This window comes from Carcharhinus amblyrhynchos, chromosome 4, assembly GCF_965287045.1.
Source record: "Carcharhinus amblyrhynchos chromosome 4, sCarAmb.v2.hapA, whole genome shotgun sequence".
NCBI classification, from domain to species: Eukaryota; Metazoa; Chordata; class Chondrichthyes; order Carcharhiniformes; family Carcharhinidae; genus Carcharhinus; species Carcharhinus amblyrhynchos.
This window is the reverse complement of record NC_137327.1, coordinates 48,689,517-48,711,148: the sequence shown is the minus strand read 5'-3', so window position 1 is coordinate 48,711,148 and position 21,632 is coordinate 48,689,517. Positions and strand designations below refer to the sequence as shown.

The 21,632-nt window shown below is 44.6% G+C and overlaps 1 protein-coding gene across 1 annotated transcript in view; it reads left to right on the top strand.

Moving 5' to 3' along the window:
• The window catches only part of nlrc5 (NLR family, CARD domain containing 5), a 171,937-nt gene extending 155,470 nt beyond the window's left edge, over positions 1 to 16,467 (top strand). Inside the window, exons 50-53 of the mRNA XM_080187115.1 lie at positions 2,888 to 2,971; positions 4,807 to 4,890; positions 13,122 to 13,205; positions 16,199 to 16,467. Of these exons, the coding sequence (XP_080043241.1) occupies positions 2,888 to 2,971; positions 4,807 to 4,890; positions 13,122 to 13,205; positions 16,199 to 16,280 (334 nt within the window). The 3' untranslated portion in view covers positions 16,281 to 16,467. The remainder of the gene's footprint in view (positions 1 to 2,887; positions 2,972 to 4,806; positions 4,891 to 13,121; positions 13,206 to 16,198) is intronic.
• The last annotated feature ends 5,165 nt before the right edge of the window (positions 16,468 to 21,632 follow it).

The window sequence follows — 21,632 nt, the reverse complement described above, 5'->3', positions numbered from 1 at the left end:
TGGCGGTTGGTGACTAGTGGAGTGCCCCAGGGGTCGGTGCTGGGGCCTCAGCTATTTACCATTTATATAGATGATCTGGAGGAGGGAACTGAGTGCAGGGTGTCGAAATTTGCTGATGACACCAAGATTGGTGGAACGGCAAATTGCGCGGAGGGTGTGGAGAGTCTGCAGAAGGATCTAGATAGGCTGGGCAAATGGGCCAGGAAATGGCAAATGGAATTTAATGTTGGCAAGTGTGAGGTGGTCCACTTTGGTAGGAATAATGGTAGGAAGGATTATTACTTACGTGGCGAAAAACTGCAGCAGGCGACGGTGCAGAGGGACCTCGGGGTCCTTGTGCATGAGTCGCAAAAACCCAGCCTGCAGGTGCAGCAGGTGGTCAGGAAGGCAAATGGGATGCTGGCCTTCATAGCGAGGGGGATTGAATATAAAAGTAGGGAGGTCTTGCTGCGGCTGTGTAGGGCATTGGTGAGGCCGCAGCTGGAGTACTGTGTGCAGTTTTGGTCGCCGCACTTACGCAAGGATATTTTGGCCTTGGAGGGAGTGCAGAGGAGGTTTACTAGGCTGATACCGGAGTTGAGGGGTTTGAGCGATGAGGAGAGGCTGAATAAACTAGGCTTGTACTTTTTAGAGTTTAGAAGAATGAGGGGAGATCTCATTGAGACGTATAAGATGATGAATGGGATGGATAGGATAGAGGTGGAGAGACTCTTCCCGCTCAGAAAGGACAGTAGGACTAGAGGGCACAGCCTCAAGATAAAGGGGGGGTGGTTTAGAACGGAGTTGAGGAGGAACTTCTTCACTCAAAGGGTGGTGAATCTCTGGAATTCTCTGCCCGTTGAAGTGGTGGAGGCTGCCTCGCTAAATATTTTTAAGACGCGGGTTGATGGGTTTTTGATAAGAGAGGGGATTAAGGGTTATGGGGAGAAGGCGGGAATGTGGAACTGAGCCACGACAGATCAGCCATGATCTTATTGAATGGCGGGGCAGGCTTGAAGGGCTAGATGGCCTACTCCTGCTCCTATTTCTTATGTTCTTACGTTCTTATGTTCAGTCGCTGGCTGTCCGATTGATCAGTGATGGCACATGACATCAAGAGAGCCAGAAAGTAGGACAATGCATTTAAGTTGGAAAATTCCACAGTCTGACTATCATTTTTCTGAAGTGTGTTCAGGTACCTTTAACTTAAAGGTGTAAGACTGATTCCTTCCTGAAAGTCACAGAAAGGTGTGCCTTCAGCTGGTGAATTTACAGATGCTGAACCAAGATCTCCTTGTTGATGATTGAACAGGATTCCTCCTGAGATGTGACTTTTCATGTTTTACAATGTTAAAGATGCTATATAAATACAAGTTGTTGTTGTTGGGTGATGGAAAACAGACTGTGCCCCATTTCACTGCCAGGCTGCTCAGTGCCTGTGGAATATTTAAAGGATGTCTTGCACACTTTTTTTTTGTATTCATTTATAGGATGTGTGTGTCGTTGGCCAGGCCAGTGTTTATTACCCATCCCTAATTGCCTCAGGATTTTGACCCAGTCACAGTGAAACAATGATGATATATTTTCAAGTCAGGATGGTGTGTGACTTGGAGGGGCACTTTCCAAGATGGTGCCTGCTGCCCTTGTCTTCTAGATGGTAGTGGTCATTTGGAAGATTAAAGACACAATGGTTACAGACAGCAACCCTGTCAGCAACCATGGAACGAAACACGTGATTTGTTCTTTAGTTCTCAAGTCGTCTGCATGAAGAAAGCAATGAGGCAGTACATCCTTAAACAGAAAAAAAAGCACACTGTGACACGAAGCAGATGCTAAGTTATGCATCATTAGGAATGTTAACAGCTATTGGCATATCATTATTTGTAATGCTTCACTAACGCACATTTCTGGCACTGGGAACCACAGATTTTTGAGTGCTCAGAGCTTCCCATATATCAGTTAGGAAGTGTCCTTCCTGATTTATTATAGGAGTGACTATGTCCAGCTTTGGTTTTTTGCTGAACTGGCTGATATTAGACAGAACAAGGATAAGGGGCACATAGAATCATAGAATCTCGATACTGCAGAAGGAGGCCATTCGGCCCATTCAGCCTGCACTGACAACAATGCCACCCAGGCCCTATTCCCCCCCCCAACTTCACATATCTACTCTACTAATCCCCCTGACACTGAGGGGCAATTTAGCATGGCCAATTCACCTAACCCACACATCTTTACATTGACTTTGAATAGCACTGGCCAGAGCGGGGCTTTTAAAAAAGTCAGCCAGGTAACCCTGCTCCTGAAGAGTCAAGCAGGCCCCATACTCATAAAGCAGCTATTTAGGAGGGCAAGATTTGCCTCAACTGTGATGGTCACATAGTCAAATAACCAGCTGACAGTGATTGTTTTACATCATGTTGGAGGAAGGTTTTACTGGAGTGAGGTACTAGGAGTTGGTGGGATCTATGGAACTAGGAAAGGTCACAGTCACAGAAGGAGGCCAGTTGGCCCATTGAGTCTGCTTCGAACACAATCCCACCCAGGCCCTATCCCTGTAACCCCACACACCTACCCTAGTCAGTCCGCTTGATACTAATGGGCAAATCAGCATGGCCAGTCCACCCAACCTACACATCTTTGGATTGTGGGAGGAAGCCAGAGCGCCCAGAGGAAGCCCATATAGACACGGGGAGAATGTACAAACTCCACACAGAACCAAGCCGGGAATCAAACCCGGGTCCCTGGCACTGTGAGGCAGCAGTGCTAACCACTGTGCCATCATGCTGCCCTAGGATGGGGATGCTCTCTAAGATGGAGAGTATACAAGGGGGAAAAAAAGCTGGAAGACTTTGTAAACATTGTTGTGCTCTTGGGGTTTACTAACCTCCAGTATTCTTTCTCCTAGCCTGCAGTTAAACAGGTTTGATGACAGTGTGGCGGAGGAGCTTGCAGCTGGATTTGTGGGCTGTCCTAGTATTGAAGAGATCATGTAAGTGTTAAATCTCCTGGATGCCAAGTAACTGAGTGATCACTGCAATCTGCATGTTCAAACAATTCAAAGTTTCAGCTTAACGGAGTTGCCACAGTTTTAATCACAGTTGATGCTGAGCTGACTGTCATTTCGAGACATATGAACAAATTTCAAGTTAGATGCAGAAAAATGCAATCCCCCACCCACCCACCACCGGTGACCGTACAGAAATTGAAGACTTTTTATTTTGATTAGGTTGAGCTGTTGAAGTATTGTTCAAATGCTGAAACTCTTGCTGGCTCTGTGTCTAGATTTGAACCTAAAGGAGTGACAGCTAACTTATCCAGTTCCAGTGTCTCCCTGACTGTGCAGCTATGGAGTGTTCTCTGGTTACACCACAATGATTTGATTTGATTTATTATCGTCACATATATTAGTATTCATTGAAAAGGATTGTTTCTTGCATGCTATACAGACAAAGCATACCATTCATAGAGAAGAGAAATGTGCAAATGTGTGACTGGAATTGACTCTTGCTGGGTTAATCCTGATAAAACATGCTTCACTCACTCTGATTACTTTGATTAATGGTTGGGCAGCATCTTTGAAAAGAAATGTCGGCCTGATGGTTAATTTCCTGACTCCTTGCTGTCACTGGTAACACATGCCAGAAATTACAAAGCAGTCAGTGTCAATTTCCAGCGTGTGTGGGTAAGGCCGTCAAGTCGGATGATGATCTCCCCACCCCCGCAAAATGCTCATGTGGATAGTTCATCCTGTTCTGCTATATATTTCTCCAGTGCCAACCTCAGCTTAGTGCTAAGTTGCGAACAGTGGCTGAGATGGCAGCAGCTAATGCAGACATCCAGATGATATAATAAAGGCACACTTTTCATAGAATCATAGAAACCCTACTCTTCTCACTTCTGTTGAGATGGCTGTTCTTACAGACATGGGACTCTTATTTGGCCTGGTGATTGGTTTTAGGGATCCCTGCAGTCAATTTGTTGACCATGCCCACAATTGTAGAATCCTACAGTGCAGAAGGAGGCTATTTGGCCCATTGAGTCTGTACTGACCATAATCCCACCCAGGCCCTATCTCCATAATTCCATGCATTTACCTTAGCTAGTCCCCCTGACAGTAAGGGGCAATTTAGCATGGCCAGTCCACCTAACCTGCACATCTGTGGACTGTGGGAGGAAACCAGAGCACCCGGAGAATGTGCAAACTCCACACAGACAGTGACCCAAGCCAGGAATTGAACCCGGATCCCTGGCGCTGTGAGGCAGCAGTGCTAACCACAGTGCCGCCGCAACAATGGGCATTACACATCTCTCTACAATGTAGCCTTCAATCCACTGCAAAGAGAGCTTCACCTCCACCAGATCATTTTAAGGGATTTTGGCAAATAGTGCTTGATTCCGAAGGTTAAAAGGTACAGAAAGTCTAAACTTCCAAAATCATGTCCAAAGTTGGGTCTTCTGCCTTCATATTTGAAAGCAGAAAACTGGAATCTCAGCTGGACCTAAGAAATCCCCTGGTACTACTTGCAAAGAGAGAGACCACATAACCACACAGTATGTGGTTCCATAATGTGCTGGAACCACAGCATATTATGGCAAGATTTCCCCTTGTGGCACTTCTGTGATATGAAGAGCAGAGTGAAAACATCAAATACTGAACCATGAGCCTTTCCACATGCGTTAGTCAGGATTCTAAGTCCTTCCCACTTCCAGCAGCAAGCCACAGGTCAACCAGGCCATAGATCTGACAGTTTGATGAGTGAGGTCCTGAAGAAAAATATCCTTGAAAATTCTAAATGTTCTATTTTTTCCTGTGCTTCATCACAGCTTATCCTGGAATAACATCAGTGATGCGGGGGCAGTGAGGCTGGCTGATGCCCTACCCAGAATGCGGCGTTTAAAGAAACTAGAGTAAGTACAAAACTGAACTAAGTTCTGAACTGGTGCAAGGTATTCACAGGGGCCTCAACTATAACAATGGCTCACTGTGTATTACCTACTAATAACACCTGGACTTGGAAATTATCATCCACTATTTATAGCTGCTGTATATGTATCTCAAAAGTGGAACAATCACTCTGTTGGATATAGGGTTCAGCCAGTTTACTAAATAAATGAGCAGGCGATCACATATAAGTCGGTGGCACAGTGATTAGCACTGCTGCCTCACAGCACCAGGGATCTGGGTTCGGTTCTGACCTCAGGTCACTGTTTGTGTGGACTTTGTGCTTCCTCCCCACGTCTGCGTGCGTCTCCTCCAGTTTCGTCCCACAGTCCAAAGATGTGCAGGTTACATTGATTGGCCATGTTAAATTGCCCCTTGGTGTCAGGGGGATTAGCTAGGGTAAATACATGGCATTATGGGGATAGGATCTGGGTGGGATTGTTGTCGATGCAGGCTCGATAGACCGAATGTCTTCTTTCTTGCCTGTGAGGATTCTATGATTCTAAGTCCCTTTATACTAAGAATGTGTGTGAGAAAAAACATGGTACTGCTTATACAGTTGGTGCAATATAATTGTATACTATAGATGTAAGTAACTTGTAGTGATAAACATTAATCCCTATTGTACAATTTGTCACCAAGAAGCTGATGATTATATTGAAACATTTGCATTGGTAGCATTACTTGTAGTGATGTACACGTGCAAGACTATCTCAGATAAACAAAACTGGTACAATTTTCAGCGTGATGCTGTAGATGGTGCTATTTGAGCAAGGATCTGCAGGTGGTGATTCACTGTTGACTTTTTCCTCTCCTCCTTTATGTATGTTGGTTCATCATTGTGCCCATTGTTCGGAAGTGTAGAATGCATCCCATCACACCCCATGGATAATACTCCAATCCCATGTACTTAAAGCTGCAGCATATTTACAGTCATGACAGCTGTTTGAACACAATTGCTGGTCACCCCCCAACTAATCTTACAAACCCAACAGTGCAGAAGGAGGCCATTCAGCCCATCGAGCCTGCACCAACAACAATCTCGCCTAGGCCTGTAACCCCACGTATTTACCCTGCTAATTCCCCAGATACTAAGGGGCAATTTACCGTGGCCAATCAACCTAACCCACACATCTTTGGATTGTGGGAGGAAACTGGAGCACCTGAAGGAAACCCACACAGATACAGGGAGACTGTGCAAACTCCACACAGACAGTGACCCAAGCTGGGAATTGAATCTGGGTCCCTGGCACTGTGAGGTAGCAGGGCTAACCACTGTGCCACTTTGCTGCCCCTTTTCATCCTGGCACTGAATAAGCCTTTCATGCTGGACTGTGTGTCTGGATACAAGCAGGTGTTTGGCAGGGAGAACCGCAGATAAAGCTGTTAATTATTTCACTGATGTGGAAATAGTTCTCACATTGAATATTCTCAAAAAACATCCATTTGCTAATGTAATGCACGAAATGCACAAAACCTCTTGCTCCAACTATCAAAAAAAATCCCCTGCACTTATCTTGATTATACTTGTACATTATATTTAGTTCTTTTTACTGCATTGTATTTAAACATTTATTTTAGCTTCTCATTCATCTCATACAATGAAGAATAACATATTCTATCAATCAAAGAGCTCAAACAAATAGAATCGTTTAAAGATAAGTAATGCTTTTTTAAAAAAAAATTCAGTGATGTTTCCGCAGTTTGGCTACACTGGAAACCACAGAGCAAAATCCACTGCTTCAGCATAAACCTCATTGCTAAAAGTAACTGCCAATGAAAGTTTTCATACAAACATGCACATGGGCGGCACAGTGGCACAAAGGTTAGCACTACTGCCTTACAGTGCCAGGGACCCGGGTTCAGTTCCTGGCTTGGGTCACTGTGCGGACTTTGCATGTTCTCCCCATGTCAGTGTGGGTTTCCTCCGGGTGCTCTGGTTTCCTCCCACAGTCCAAAAGAGGTTAGGTGCATTGGCCATGCTAGGTTCTCCCTCGGTGTACCCGAACAGGTGCAGGAGTGTGGCGACTAGGGGATTTTCATAGTAACTTCATTGCAGTGTTAATGTAAGCCTGTGATACTAATAAATTTTTAAAAAGCAAGTTATAAAACTTAATTCAATTCACTGATTCTCAGTGGAAGCCTCAGAAAGCAATGTAACGTGCAACAACCAACTTATATTTGTAGAACATCTTTAATAGAATAAGGGCTGGGAAATATCATTGGAGGCCTTGGACTCCAGGTGTGAGTTTCTCAGGCGCTTTTTTTTTAACAAAATCAGCTCCACTCCAGAAATCAGTGTGGATTATTATATGGAAGTTGGCCTGGGACGATATTCTCTGGGCCTGCTAGCATCTCGCAACCCTGTTGGGAGTGGTTCCCACCAGCGGGTTTACAACTGCTCCCCACTAACAGGGAACAGACAGACTCACACTGCTTGTGGGGTTGGGGACATCGGGGTTGCCCCTTGGGCAGTACTAGCCTGGCATTCTCACACTGCCCAAGGGGCAAACTGCCACTGCCCACCAGGCACCTTGGCACTGCCCACTGGGAGAAGATTGGTGAAGGCGTATGGGAGGCGGGGCTGTTGGGGGCGATCAGTGGAGGGGGGGGCCCGCTGTCAGTCTGCACTGGTATCTGTGGGAGAAGGAGGGAGGAGGGCCATCGGGCCTGGTCATCAGTGGATGGGGGGGGAGCTGGCCATGGAGGGGGGGGAGATCGGGACAATCTTAGGGTGTGGGGGGAGATCAGGGCTGGATCAGTGCGGGAGGCGGTCCAGCAGGCCAGTAATCAGAAGTGGGGGGAGGGTTGGGAAGGCCAGCATGCAAGGGGGTTTCAAGGAAGGCCAGCAGTCGGAGGTTGGCAATCGTGAGGCCAGTGATGGGGGTGTGGGTAGCCACTGCGCATGAGTCGATCTCCACTATGACAGATCAGCAAATGCTCTGTGACCCACTCCGTGCTTTGTTGCAGCCTCTCAGGCAGGAATAGAAGCCGCGCCATGATTTTCAGCGTGAATCAGTCTGAGGCATTCTGCATTGCTCAGACTGTCAGAGATTCATTCCAATAAGTAAGTCCAAAAATGGGTGAGAGATTCTCCCATTTTCCGCCCCATTGGGCACTTAGTTTTGTTTGTTTAGGGTTTGTTGGGAGAGTGGCGCCAGAATTGGGGGAATGTTCTGGAATTCTGAACCCAGGCAACTATGGGCATGCTCACCAGTGGCAGAGCAATTAAAATTAGGGATGGTCAAAAGCCTAAAGTTAAAAGAGCACAGATATTTCGGAGGGTTAGAGGACTGAGGGAGATCGGGAGGCACCAGGCCAGGCCATTAGAAGGATTTGAAAACAAGGATGATGGGCGGGATTTTATGGCTTTGCTCGTGCGAGACTGCAAATTCCTGCCCGAGGTCAATGGACATTTCCGTTTTCCATCCCTCGCCTGCTCCGATTCCGTGGCAGGTGGGCTGGTAGAATTCTGGTGGAAATGTTTAAACTTGGAGTCAGTATAGATCAGCAAGACAGTGGTCAACAAGATTTCCTGCAAATTCAGGCACAGGCAGCAGAGTTTTGGATGTCCTGACGTTTAAGGAGGGTAGAGTGTGGGAGGAGTGCATTGGACTAGAAAACAAAGGTTGGGCTGAGGGTTTCAGCATCAGAGGGGCTGAGGGGAGAGTTAGCTAATCTATGGAAGTGGAAATGGACATAAGAACATAAGAAATAGGAGCAGGAGTAGGCCATCTAGCCCTTCGAGCCTGCCCCGCCATTCAATAAGATCATGGCTGATCTGTCGTGGCTCAGTTCCACTTTCCCGCCCTCTCCCCATAACCCTTAATCCCCTCTCTTATCAAAAACCCATCAACCCGCGTCTTAAAAATATTTAGCGAGGCAGCCTCCACCACTTCAACGGGCAGAGAATTCCAGAGATTCACCACCCTTTGAGTGAAGAAGTTCCTCCTCAACTCCGTTCTAAACCGCCCCCCCTTTATCTTGAGGCTGTGCCCCCTAGTCCTACTGTCCTTTCTGAGCGGGAAGAGTCTCTCCACCTCTATCCTATCCATCCCATTCATCATCTTATACGTCTCAATGAGATCTCCCCTCATTCTTCTAAATTCTAACGAGTACAAGCCTACTTTATTCAGCCTCTCCTCATAGCTCAACCCCCTCAACTCCGGTATCAGCCTAGTAAACCTCCTCTGCACTCCCTCCAAGGCTAAAATATCCTTGCGTAAGTACGGCGCCCAAAACTGCGCACAGTACTCCAGCTGCGGCCTCACCAATGCCCTATACAGCTGCAGCAAGACCTCCCTACTTTTATATTCAATCCCCCTCGCTATGAAGGCCAGCATCCCATTCGCCTTCCTGACCACCTGCTGCACCTGCAAGCTGGGTTTTTGCGACTCATGCACAAGGACCCCGAGGTCCCTCTGCACCGTCGCCTGCTGCAGTTTTTCGCCACATAAGTAATAACCCTTCCTACCATTATTCCTACCAAAGTGGACCACCTCGCACTTGCCAACATTAAATTCCATTTGCCAGTTCCTGGCCCATTCGCCCAGCCTATCTAGATCCTTCTGCAGACTCTCCACACCCTCCGCACAATTTGCCGTTCCACCAATCTTGGTGTCATCAGCAAATTTCGACACTCTACACTCAGTCCCCTCTTCCAGATCATCTATATAAATGGTAAATAGCTGAGGCCCCAGCACCGACCCCTGGGGCACTCCACTAGTCACCATCCGCCAATCTGAATAGCACCCATTGACCCCCACTCTCTGCCTCATTATAGGGGATATGTATTGTAAGCTCATCTTGGGGTCAAATATGACTCATCATGTACAGCAGGACAAAGGCTTAACTTCCAATTTGATATCCTAGACAAGGAAGGATAGTTAAGTTTTTTGAATTATTGAATATTGCTGTGTAAAGAAGGAGCAAGTACCTTTAATCTAACTCTCCAATTAAAGCTTGGGGAACAAGTGAACAAACTCTCAACTAATCTGTCAGCAGTTCCTCTCTCCGCTATTTTAATGGAGAGGTCAACTCATTCAAAATGTTCAAATATTATCCAATCCCTTTTACAAGCAGTCATGAATTTTATTTAAACTAATTCAAAATGTTCAAATATTTATCCACTTCTAATTTAGAAGCTTTCCTAGATTGGATTTTTCCACTTTCTGATACAGCATTCTGCACCCTGTAACACGCTGAGAGAGATTTTCCAGCCATGTTCATCCCAAAACCGTAATATCCCACCTAAGGTCAACGGACCTTTCCATTGTACCCCCCCTTGCCCACTACGATTCCTGTGCTGGGTGGAATGGGAAAATTCACCCCCTCTGTGTTTAACTTCTAACTTTTCTAATTGCTCTTTGGCCAGTGATTGTGAATTTATACTTTCCAGTTACCAACTCATTGAGCAGTAGACAAAGCTTTTCCACACTCAGTTTATCAAAAGGTGTATTTGTAGTACCTCTCTTGGATTTGCCCTTTGTTCCAACAGGAAAGAAAGCCTCAACATATACTTCTCTCAACTTTCCTCAAATTTAAAGCCTCACATACCTCATATGATCTTCACAATTCATATTGCCACGATTGGAAATGGCATGAGAACAGTAGCAGTCCAGAGAAGGTTCGCTAGGTTGATCCTGGGTATGGAGAGATTTTCTTCCGAGGAGAAATTGAGTAGGTTGGGACTGTATGCATTGGAGTTTGGAAGTATTAGAGCTGACCTATTGAGATACACAGAATTCTCAGAGGGCTTGACAAGGTAGATGCTGAGAGGATGTTTCTGCTTGTGGGAGAGTTTAGGACAAGAGGGCATAATCTCAGAGTATGAGATCACCTATTTAAAACAGTGATGAGAGGAATTTCTTCTCTGTGGATAGTGAATCTGTGGAATTCCTTATTGCAGAGAGCTGTAGAAGCTGGGTTGTTAAATATGTTCGAGGCTGAGACAGATTTTTAATCAATAAGGGAATCGAGGGTTATGGGGATAAGGTGAGAAAGTAGAGTTAAGGATTATCATGTCAGATCAGTCATGATCTCAATGTTGGTAGAGCAGACTTGATGGGCCGAATGGCCTACTTCCACTCCTCTGTCTTGTTTTCTTAAACATTCTTGTGAAGAGGACAATACTCCATCTCAGTCAGAGGGATTAATTTTTTTCCCAGCGAACATCAGTTGCTGTAGATGCTGCGAGAATGAGCGGGAGAAAGGACCCACTCCGTTGTCCAGTGAGTTGACCCAGAGGTTTTGGCTCAAGCCCTGTGAGTCACAAAGGCAGTCAGGATTGGAGCGGCATGGTAGCACGGTGGTTAGCACTGCTGCTTCACAGCTTCAGGGACCTGGGTTCGATTCCTGGCTTGGGTCACTGTCTGTGTGGAGTTTGCATATTCTCCCCGTGTCTGCGTGGGTTTCCTCTGGGTGCTGCAGTTTCCTCCCACAGTCCAAAGATGTGCGGGTTAGGTTGATTGGCCATGGTAAATTGCCCCCTAGAGCCCTGAGATGCGTAAGTTAGAGAGATTAGCAGGTAAATGTCTAGGGATATGGGGTTAGGGCCTGGGTGGGATTGTGGTCGGTGCAGACTCGATGGGCCGAATGACCTCTTCCTGCACTGTAGGGCTTCTATGATTCTGTGACTGTTGTGTTGACCCATACTCCTATTGGTATATGATCCTGACTTAACCCTTACACACTTTGATGCCAGTAAGAGTGCAGAGTTTCCGAGACTATACTATATTGGGATTTGGATTTTGTTACCAGGAATTCTTCATGTTGGTTGTATGTTTTGTATCACAGGGTGAAGAAGTATTATTTGTTTTAATTTTTATTATTATTAATGAGGTGGTGAGTAGGGAAGATTTCTGAGAGGATTGGCTGGAATTGGAACTGAGTTCTCTAGGTAGTTGCACTGGTCAGATCTGATAAGAGAAATGTGTTCCCTAACTGTGAGAGTCCTCATGGAGGAGCTGACCCAGTCTGGCATTGCCCATTCTTGTGTCAGGCTCTGAATCTACATGAGGTTAGCTCTCCTGAAAGTTCTGATTTGCATTTGTCAGGAGAAAAACAGACCACCCGATAGAGCCGTTCACGAAGGTTCAGGTCTGCCTTCAGGCACTGAGGTTTAATGCAGCATTGCACAACAAAGAATTATGAACATAGCCCAGTCCATCACACAAACCAGCCTCCCATCCATTGACTCTGTCTACACTTGCCACTGCATCGGAAAAGCAGCCAACATAATTAAGGGCACCCCAAACATACTCTCTTCCACCTTCTTCTGTTGGGAAAACGGTACAAAATTTTGAGAACAGATACCAACCATCTCAAGAACAGCTTCTTCCCTACTCTCATCAGACTTTTCAATGGACCTACCTTATATTAAGTTGATCTTTCTCACACCCTAGCTATAATTGCAACACTATATTCTGCACCCCCTCCTTTCCTTCTCCCCCATGTACTTTATGTACAGTAGGCTTTGTCTGTACAGCACGAAATAAACAATACTTTTCATTGTATTCCAATACATGTGACAATAATAAATCAAATCTAATCTAATCAAAGCTAGTGAGCACGTGTGGAAGTGAGAGAAATCAGTTAGAAATTTACCCATGTGAAGCAATGGCAGCGGCCACAATCAACAGGATGATGAGCGGAATGAACTCACAATTATCTGACCCATTTGAACCTTTGGAATCTAAAAGAAACTAATTGTTAGAACTCTTGAACCAACATTAGCCTCAGAGTGAAGCAAACCAATCTTAATGTATCAACATACTCCTGCAGCTCACACTTGTAACCAAGGCACACAAGGCTTCATAAAGTGTATTACTGAATGTCAGCTCTTTGAGATATTATTAACAATAATCTTGTTGATTTGTAAAATTATGAGGCACTTACAGCCCCAACATTTTGACTGAGAGGTCTTTGAACACTTGTGCAAATCCTCAATTTATTTTCAAAAGAGACTCAGTCCAATATCAACACCTTTGATTGCTGTGAAAAGATTCTCGGCCCTTTGTTGGCCAATTACACTCCAGGTTCTGAGTGAGCTTTGGAAATAAATAGAGAGTGTGTCTGAGTTACCCTCAGAAACTGTTTTTCTGTTTTGTGGGGTACATGTGTTTTCTGTTGCCATTTAGACATGGGTATTATTCAGAGTGGCGAATCATTCTCCTACATTCTCCTACCTTTATTCCAGTTTGGAAGGGAATACTATTACAGCAGCTGGAGTGGAAAAGCTAGCAGCAAGTCTACACCAGTGTTCCTCCATTGAAGTAATTCGGTAAGTAACAGAGCAATGACTTTGGTTGCGAACTTACTCTAATGCTGAAGAGTACTACTGCGATACTAATGCAGAAAGGTAAGAGGTTGTGATCCTAAAATGTATTCCTCAAACATCATGACTAAAGCAGATACCTGGTCATTTATTTTATTGTTGGCAGTAGGATATTGCTGTGGGCAAATTGACTGCTGTCTGTCCCTGCAATTTCAAAAGTGCTTCAGTAGCTGTAAAGTGCATCAGGACTTCCTGAGCTTGTGAAGATCCTTTCTTTAAAGAGGAGAGGGGGGAGAGATTGTGCTCTTGAATTGGGAGAGGGGAGTTAACGCTGTGTTGTGTGAGACTCACTCCAGTGTAATAGCCTTTGCGAATTGGGAGTGAATATAAAGATTATTCTGTATTGGTTCCCATTCCAGTGTTTCATGCTGAGTCTCAGTATTCTGGATTACGTCTAGAATTACATTTTTTGCCTAAACTATTAACATAACCCAAGTTTCTGTGATTATTTCTCATTAATTGTAGTCAGGTTTTATTGAAATGGCTTTGCATATTTGTTTATTTTTCCCCTCTCCTGACAGTGCAGCCACAAGTCTGAGGCATTCATGAATACCTTACCTAAAGTGGCCACCGTTTTGTATGTGAGTTGAGACAATGCACGTTGCCGAGCTATTTAACCATGAAGGAATCCCAGCTGCTCCTCACCCTCCCTTTACTTGACAGTCACACGTACCCGCAGTGCAACCAGTGACACTAGCTGCCAACGAAGAGAAACCATATTGGGTGACTTTCTCTCTTTCTCTCTCCTCCTTCAACGCAAGACATCAATGCTTGTTTGCAAATCCCCTATGAATGGTTGAGGTAGAATGGACCTGTTCAGCACAGGTTAGAGATCAAAAGCATGACTATGCCCAATCCAGTCTCAACAAAAAGAGACTTGGATTTATACAGCAACTGTCACAACCTCAGGCCATCGCAAACTACTGTACAGCCAATGAGGTGGTTTTGAAACGTAGGAAAGGCAGCAGCCAGTTTGCACACAGCAAATTCCAATAGACAATAATGGGATCAGGTAATCTGCTCTTAGATATCAATTAAGGATTCAATGTTGTCCAAGACACCAGGGAGAGAGTGTTGTGCAATGGAATCTTTTACATCCAACTGAGCTGTGGTGGGGAAGTTGATAGATGGGCCCTTAAATGAATGTCTCATCTGAAAGCTGGCAGTGCAATACTCTCTCAGAACTGCATGGGAATGTCAGCCTAGATTTTGTATTCAGGCCTCTGAGTTGGAGCTTAAAGTCACGACCCTCTGACCGAGAGGTGAGTGTGCGATCAGCGGGCAATTGCTGATACTGTCAGATCATTGCAGTGCATTTAATCGCCAATGGGTTGCCTGATCCAATTATTAACACTCTTGGTAGTATTTGTTTTACATCATGGGGAGAAAACAAAATTAAAATGCCTGCTATTTGTGCTTCAGTGGCAAGGCTGCATTGGATGGGGTATTTTATAAACATCTGACATGGGATTCTCTGGATTGCTCACTGTCTTATTTTAGCAAAATAACATCTTTTAGCTATGACAGGCTGTCAGTACAGAGTGCAGGCAAGTGTTTTAATGATTGTAGAAAATGTCCCAGAGATATCAGCTGTCACAGAAACAGCTTGGGCAGTTCCATCAATCCTACATATTGGGATAAACATCACACCTTAGCGAGGGCTGTGGGGAGAAAGAAAGTGCAGCACAGAAGGAAGCCACTCAGCCCACCCTGTCTGTGCCAGTTCTTTGAAAGACCTTTCTAATTATTCCAAGCCCCCTGTTCTTTCCCTTCCACACATATTTTTCCCTTCAAGTCTTTGCTTTTTGAAAAATACCATTTAATCAGTTTCCACTCCCCTTTCAGGCATTGCATTCCAGGCCATAACAACTTGCTGTGTAAAAACATCATTTATTGATTCCTTCTGGTTCCTTTATCAGTGATTTTAAATCTGTGTTCTCTGTTTACGAACCTTCCTGCCAATGGAAGAATTATAAAACCCTTTATAATTTTAAGCACAACTATTCAATCTTTAACCTTCTCTGACCTGTGGAGAATAATCCCAATATCTCTAGTCTTTCCACAAGTACCTCAAACATGGTATTATAGACTCTTCAACATCTCAAAGACCTTGACATCTTTCTTAAAGTGTAAGGCCCAGAAATGGACACAGTGCTCAAGCTAAAGTCTAACCAAGGATTTATAAATGTTTAGCAGAACATCCTTGTTTTTGCACTCTGGCTCTATAAATAAAGCGAAGGATCTCACTGGCCTTTTTGTCCTCCCACTTCAAAGTTCTATTAAAAATATAAAGTATGTCACAGCTTATCGGGAAGACTGCAACAAGAATAAAGAAAACCTACATTTGCTTCTCAGCCCTGATTGGGTCTGCAACATCAGAAGTCTACCTGCTTGCCCTTAATCGGACGGCTGGCCTACAGCTGACCCTTTTGGAGACCAACTGTGGTAAAATTGCTGAGTATGTGCTGCTACCTGCCAATGGGGGCTTGAGATCTGCATTTTCTCCAAGGTCCTAATGACCACAGTAAAATTTGGGCCTGAATAAAATCAAATAAGACAATAATGGTCTTATTTGGCCCATTGAGTATGCTCTGCCATTATCATGGCTGATAAGTTGCTCAAAGCCATTTGCCTGCCTTTTCCCCCTTAACCTTTCATCCCCTTACCAATCAAGAACTTATCCATATCTCTGTCTTCAATGCACTCAATGATCTGGCCTCCACAGCCTTCTGTGGCAATGAATTCCATAGATTCACCACCCTCTGGCTGAAGAAATTCGTCCTCATTTCAGTTCCAATCCTGTGTGGTTTCTTTAATCAGTCTGGCAGGAGGTTGAACAAAGGTGCATCCAACAGGTCCATTCCTTATGCATTCTTTCCACTATGGGTCAGTAAGGAGAACATAACCATTAACCAGATGTTACCTCTCTATCTATACAGGCTGTGGAAGAACAAAATATCCAAGGACAGAGAGCAGATCCTTCAAGAACAGGATTCCAGATTAAATTTCCACTCTGTATAGGACAGCAGAAGTAAAATAGCGAGATCTTCCAGATCACATGCAGTATTAACAGCATTCAACTTTGCACTATTTCATGCACTTTGTCTTCAACATAATTTTCTAAAATGTATTTATTGTATTTATTTTAAAACCTTATGTTTTGCTAATTTTACAAGCTATTTTATTGGTCAGCCATGATAATATAAACTTTTGCACAGTTTTGTTCTCCTTACTCATTATTCACTTTATTTGTTATGTTGTACGTGCAGCAGAGAGGTTGAAAGGTAATCAGTGGGTCACTTTGTTTTCTTCTGGTCTTTTTCTAACATTAGGTCACAAAAACATAATAGGAGCAGGGGTAGACCACATGGCTCTTTGAGCCTGCTCCGCCATTCAACATGATCATGGCTGATTTTGATAATTTCTATAACTATAGAAATATATTTCTATATCATTTCTATAAATGATTTCTATAACTGTAGTAACAGTTACAGAAAACCAGGTCTCCATTTGCTGAATTGGCCTCCAACACCTAAAGGGGAGTGGAGACTAAGAACAACATGGATACAAGAGATCGCTTATTTTGACATTACTCATACATAACATAAAACAGCCTTTTTGTAAGTCAAGCGTGAAGGTTAAAGATCTGCATATGTCCTTTGAAATACTGTGATTAGGGATTGGTGGGAGCTGAATATCTCAAGTTATTGACTAGACACATTGGGCCCAATTTTACCATTCAGTTGTGCCCATTTTTGAGTGCGAAAGCTTGGTAAAGTCATGCATGAGGCAATTAGCATGATCACGCCCATGTCCATGCAAATGCACAAGTCCGGAATATGGCTGCGCTCCAAATCACTCCCATTCAGGCACAACAATGATTTAAGTGTATTTGCATGTATTTAAATTGAATTAATGGGCTGCCCACCCAACTTTACCAGCATTTCCCCCTTTACCATCACGTTCACACATCCAGACTTGGCGCTGTTTTGGGCACTCCAGCTTCTGAAGAAGTAAGTTCAGAGCTTCCAGCGGCTCTCTGACTCAGATTGGTGGTGGGAGGGGAGGGGAGAAGGTGGGCCAGATTATTTTCTGGAGGGTTGGGAGGGGGAGGCAGACCAGATCATTCTCTGGTGGTGGTGGGGGGCCTGATCATTTTCTGGTGGGGGGGGTGGGGGGGGGGGGAGAGGCGGGTCAGATGTATCTCTGGTGGTGGTTCATGGGGAGGAGGGGGCCGAACTGCTGTCTGGTGGAGAGGGGTACGAGGAGGGCAGCCAGATGGATGTCTGATGGGGGCTGGGAGGCAGGGGCTAAGTACGTATGGAGGCGCCTGAGAGCAGATTTCCAAATCGGATCTGAATTGCGTCCAGATTCAGCACTTAGAATAAAAATGATAAAACCGGGTCCATTGAGTGGGATTTTACAGCCTTGCTCACTCTGAAACTGTAAAATCCTGCCTGAGGTCAGGATAGCACACGGTATGGGTGGCACGGTAGCACAGTGGTTAGCACTGCTTTTTCACAGCTCCAGGGACCTGGGTTCGAGACCCAGCTTGGTCACTGTTTGGGTGGAGTTTGCACATTCTCCTCATGTCTGAGTGGGTTTCCTCCAGGTGCTGTGGTTTCCTCCCACAGTCCAAAGATGTGCAGGTTAGGTTGATAGTGTCTTGAGATGAATAGTTTAGAAGGATTAGCGGGTAAATGTACAGGGATATAGAGGGAGGGCCTGGGTGGGACCGTGGTCAGTGCAGACTAAATGGGCCAGATGGCCTCTTTCTGCACTGTAGAGTTTCTATGAGGTCAGCGGACCTTTCCATTGCCCGCTCCTTGCCTGTTCCGATTCCCTTGGAGGGCGGGGTGGTAAAATTCCATCCAACAGCTCTAAGGCCCCACCCTCCCCTCACTCTCGTCTTGCCCCTTGCCTGAGGTATGATGATCCTCAGGTTAAAATCACCACCAATCAGCTCTCCCTTCAAAGGGGAAAGCGGCCTGTGGTCACCTGGAACAATGGTGACTATCTTTCTCACAACAGTTCTTACACCCTATTATGTTGACATATCCTTGCAGTCCAGAAGAAAAGGGGATCCAAACTGGTCTCCCAAAATATCTGCCCCTTTACAACAATGTCCTTGTTGTATTTATGCACAGTAACACAATGGAATCCTTAGCATGCCATCTAATTTGATAGACAAATTATGACATTTAAGAAGCTTTGAACACAACCAAAGCTGAAGAGTGGTAAGCTGCTATGTTGTTGCTTGTGTAAGTATTTAAATATTTGTTTGGCTGATACATAAAGGATCAGTTTTGAAGACTTGTTTTCTTTTGAGTCACATAATATTATTGTGCCCCAAGAAAACTGGCTTCATCAAACTTCAAATTATAGCATGGGCAGGTGGACAAATAATGTGTGTAAAAGAAGTTGCTCTCTGTTATTTTAATAGAAGAATCAACCTGTGCAAAATAAATTAACATCTGTTAGTCTACAGAGAGAGGGGTTTCAATCTAACTCGTCCACCAATTTTTCACTTTACTATTACACTGCTGATCTTTCACTTACTGCACCTGGATTGAACATCCCAGGAAGTGTATTTTCGTAATGTTCATAATATGGTTTGGACACATGTAGGATAATATCAGTAAGAAATTCTAGCAGCCTGCCCCAGGAATCCAATGAACTCCTTCCTTTATTATCTTTCGCTAATACTGGTGAAGATCTTCATTGTCTTTTAACTTTGCATCTCTAGGTTTCAGTGAGTTTCAAGGTCCCACATACAACAAGATTTATTAGGTCCCATTTGGCCTGCTATATGCTCCTTGTTCTGAGCTTCAAATCTATCCAAGATCTTCCTCCATCCTTCCATTGCAATCTTCTCCAACCTTACATCTTCCATTCTGACACCAATTGTACATCTCTCTTTCCTTTGTCCCACCAATGATGTAGTGCTGTTGGAAGTGCCATACCAACACATCTAACCAGCGGCAGCCCCAGCCCCTGAACGGTCCAGGTTCCCTCCCCTACAACCCCAAACAGCCCTGGTTCCTCAGTCCAAACAGCCTCAATAGAGAAAGTGCCCATAGGCAACATTATTAAGATGTGTGATGGGTTCATAGATGCCCTTGAGCTGCATGCATTTATAAGGGAGCAAGAAATAATGTCACCCTACAAAAGACAAACTTATGAAACAAAAGCACGTGTTTGTGAGGCGGATGAAGCCGTAAGAATGTTCAAGAATACCTCCCAGCAGAGTACATTGACACTCTGAACTCTCCTATAAGCAGAATTGAAGATGGTGCTAAGGGTAAGCACTACACAGCATCTTTGACAACGAAGAGGGAAAGAGGAGAGAAGAACTTTAAATACCTATACATGAAAAAGAGCTATGCACCAAACAATATTTATCCTTTAAGCAACATTTAGAAATAGATATCCGGCCACTATCACATTTCTGTTTGTGAAATCTTGCTGTGTGCAATTTGCCTGCTTCATTTCTGCACTATAAAACTGTTCATTAGTCGTACAGAACTTTCCATTGCTCTAGTGAACCTTCACTGCACTACCTCCAAGGCAAGTATACTCTTCCTTAAATCTGGAGACCAAAGCTAGATATAGTCCTCCAGGTGTGGTCTCACCAAAGCCCTCTACATTCTTAGCAAGACTTTCTCACTCTTGTTTTCCAATTTCCTTGCAATAAAAGCCAATTAGAGTACCTCAGAAGCAAAATCTGATCAAAGAGGCAAATTTAGTGCCTATTCATTCAGCTTATTCTCACCATGGAGGAAATTTACAGAAATCCTGTCCCTGACAAATAATCCATTTGTTAACCTGCCAAGACGATGCAGAAAACTGCACAAACATTAGTCTCTCCTCTCATGGCTGAGATGCTTTAGGCCTATATCCTCAGTGTCCCAGTACCTCCCTGAGGACCCTACCAAAGACTGATCCAGCAGCAGCTGTGCAAGGCTTAGATTCAGTCAATAGGATATGGGGCAGCACATCAGTTCCTGGCTCGGGAGGGGCTGGGGAGGTGTGGGGTGGGGGGAGAAGGTAATTGGTAAGTAGGGACATCATTGAGTGAAGTTGCTACTTCCATGTACCTTTACACCATCTCATGGCAGCATTTCATCCCTCCTACCGTACTGGCTGGAGCCCAACTTGATAAAGATCAGTGGTGTTGTAAGGCTGCAACTGAAAATCTTGCCAGGCTTCCAACAGGTTGAAATCCAAGGTTTGCATGATGGTGACTTACATGGACTCATTTGGGTGCCCAATTTGATATCCACAGTAGCAGCCACTCCACATCAGGTAATCTTGCAATTCTCTGCTTGAGCAGTCCCGTAAATTCTTTCATCCTCTGTTGTGGAGATTATGTGCAACACATCAGTCAGTACCTGGTTATGTTGTTGATGTATCTCTAGTATTCTCCTTAACAATAGGTCCCAGAATTTGGCATCTCTCCTTAGCTGAACAGAACCCAGAGTGGAGAGCTGCCAATACCCCCTCACTGCCCCCGCCCCCGCAGTACAGATTCTCCCCGGCTGTCACTGCCTCTATGGCCTGCTGGTGTCATTGTAAATCATGAGGTTTAAAGCCAACTCATTCTGGAAGTGGGTCTATTGAAGTGTGTTGGTGCACCCTCAGAAAGAATGGGAACTTCTGAGCTATTGTCCTCAAGCAAGTCCTCCCATACTTGCTGTAAACCTGGAAGACAAATGAAAGAATTCAGATTTAATCATCATCTATCACTGATGCAATAGAGCCAATATATGTGTGTCGGAGATGTTCGTAATCTGTTGTCAGCTATCTGCAAGTTCCCTGTATTTATCTCCAGTAGAGAGAGGCGGAAATGTGTCATTCCTCTCCGGGGCATCCTGCTTTCCATCTGTGAGCTAGACTATTTGCCAATCCTTTCCCTTTCGTTGTCCATAGTGTATTGCAATCATTTCTTCTGCAAGGCAGTAAAACATACATGTGAACGTGTAAAGATTAGATATTCATCCATTGGATGCAATGTACTTCATCATTTTTATAAAGTTCTTTCATGGGATATGGGCGTCGCTGACTAAACCACTGCTCGTTGCCCATCCCTAACTACACTTAAGAAGGTGGTGGAGAGCTGCCTTCTTGAACCACTACACTCCATGTGACGTAGGTACACAAATAGTGCTGTTAGGGAGGGAGTTCCAGGATTTTGACCCAGCGACACTGAAGGAACGGCGATATATTTCCGAGTCAGGATATTGAGTGACTTGGAGAGGAATTTGCAAGTGATGGTGCTGCTCTTGACCTTCTAGTGAAAGAGGCCACAGGTTTGGAAGGTGCTGTCGAAGAAGCCTTGGTGAGTTACTGCAGTGCATCTTGTTGATGGTGCAC